The 1,807-nt window shown below is 35.2% G+C and overlaps 1 protein-coding gene across 1 annotated transcript in view; it reads left to right on the top strand.

Annotated features, from left to right (window-relative positions):
- Positions 1 to 1,801, top strand: part of LOC107576363 (filamin-interacting protein FAM101A-like) — a gene marked incomplete at its 3' end in the record, with an annotated part of 9,492 nt that extends 7,691 nt beyond the window's left edge. The window contains exons 2-3 of the mRNA XM_016262557.1: positions 1,033 to 1,142; positions 1,555 to 1,801. Of these exons, the coding sequence (XP_016118043.1) occupies positions 1,033 to 1,142; positions 1,555 to 1,801 (357 nt within the window). The remainder of the gene's footprint in view (positions 1 to 1,032; positions 1,143 to 1,554) is intronic.
- Positions 1,802 to 1,807: the final 6 nt, after the last annotated feature.

The following is a 1,807-nucleotide window of genomic DNA, read 5'->3' as shown; positions in this document are numbered from 1 at the left end:
GTGTGTGTGTGTGTGTGTGTGTGTTTGATGAATGGAGCAGGTGCTCCACACACACTGCTGCATAGTCGCCATTTGTCTGAGCGCCAAATATAGCTATATATCAGCACGCAGACACACTAAAGCAACAAAAGCTATTAAAAACGTTTTCATTATTATAAAGAAACAAGAAATAAAAATAAAATAAAATACAATATAATTATTAGATGAAAACACAAACTAAAAATGTAGAAATATTGCCTTTGAAAATAATGAAGTTGAAGCACTAAAATTATTAAAAGAGAAATAAAAATGTATAAAAACAGAAATATTGATTATAAAAGTATATAAAAGTAATAATATTTACAAAATTAAAATGACAAACCACACAACAATAATACTAAAACTGAAATGAAAAATATAAAAATAAAAACTATTTCAAAATCTTAATAATTACTATTATAGTATAAGAACAATAAAAATAACACTGCTTGAAAGTGTATTAGACTGTGTATTAAGTCTGCTCATAAAATAATTTAATTTTCAATATAACATTTAAATGGCTGGACTGTTAAAAAAAATAAAAAATACACTGTCTAAAAAAAGACTTAAACTGTAAAGCACATCAGTGTTGACTGCAGACACCAAAACACGAATAGGCATTGTAGGATAAATATTGTAGGATTGTTGCACATTTGATATTGCTAAAATGTTGTTTTGTTAAATGCTAAACATTGTTCGGATTCAGAGGACAAACAATTTCTTCTGTCACCTTAAGGGGTGTATTTTGTGATTGATTGAATGATTGAAAAATTGATTTGAGGTTAAATTATGTGAAAAGAAGAGACCACAAAATAATATGAGACATGAGACGTAAGAAAGTTGCTGTGGCCAATGGTCAATTATACAGTTTAGCTGTCATCATGCATGAGTAAACTGACAAGTATGTCAATGTCAAATTTACTAATATTTTGCCAGTATTGAACATCAGTTATTATTTGTTTTAATGGCTAGCTAGATGGCTAATTCCTGTGTCTTTAATGTCTTCCTGTGTAGCTGCCATATTTGCTCCTGAACTCTCAAGGTCCAGATGCGAAGTCACGCATGTACCCTGTGATCTATGGAGAGAGCATTGAGGTTAACCCCAAACCAGAAAAAGAGATCAAGTGAGTGTTAAATATCACCATTAACTACTTTTTTTTCAACTACAGCTAGATACAAATGTCTGAGACCACCAGTTTCAGTTCGCTGAAAAGTGAAATTAAACATTCAAAACATTCAAATGAATGCCAGATTGTCTGATGATCATGTTCTCCATCATGATTTGAGAAAGACCATCTCAGGCTTCAATGGAAGAACATCTGACCATCTGTACAAGTCACATGTCCAGTGTCCCAAATATACTTATTTGACTAGTGACCTAGCAATAGTGTAGAATCTGAGATATTTCCTCATTATTCTGCATCACAACTTTTTCAAAATCTGATTTCCAAGTTGGTCTCAGACTTTGAGCGAACCCTCTTATTCTTAGTTAAATCATGTTTGCCTGATGAATTCTTGTCTTTTGACCACTGTCAGGTTCAACTCTGCAGTGAAGTACGCTTCAGACAGACACTTCCGTGACCAGGTGTTCTGCGCCCAGCTCCCGACCGCCACATCCTTCAGCGAGACGGTGGTGTCCGTTCAGAACTGCACGTGGCGCAGCTACAAGTCAGAGGTTCACTTTGAGCCACGGCACAGGCCGCTACACTTCCAAAGCACGACCATCGTGTTCCCCAAGCACACCCGGAATACATACCGCACCACGCTGAACTACAATGGCAACAGAAAC

The sequence above is a fragment of the Sinocyclocheilus grahami genome, unplaced genomic scaffold (genome assembly GCF_001515645.1).
Source record: "Sinocyclocheilus grahami isolate Dianchi unplaced genomic scaffold, SAMN03320097.WGS_v1.1 scaffold3575.1, whole genome shotgun sequence".
Lineage (NCBI taxonomy): Eukaryota > Metazoa > Chordata > Actinopteri > Cypriniformes > Cyprinidae > Sinocyclocheilus > Sinocyclocheilus grahami.
The sequence above is the reverse complement of the archived record's forward strand: the minus strand, read 5'-3'. Positions and strand labels throughout refer to the sequence as shown.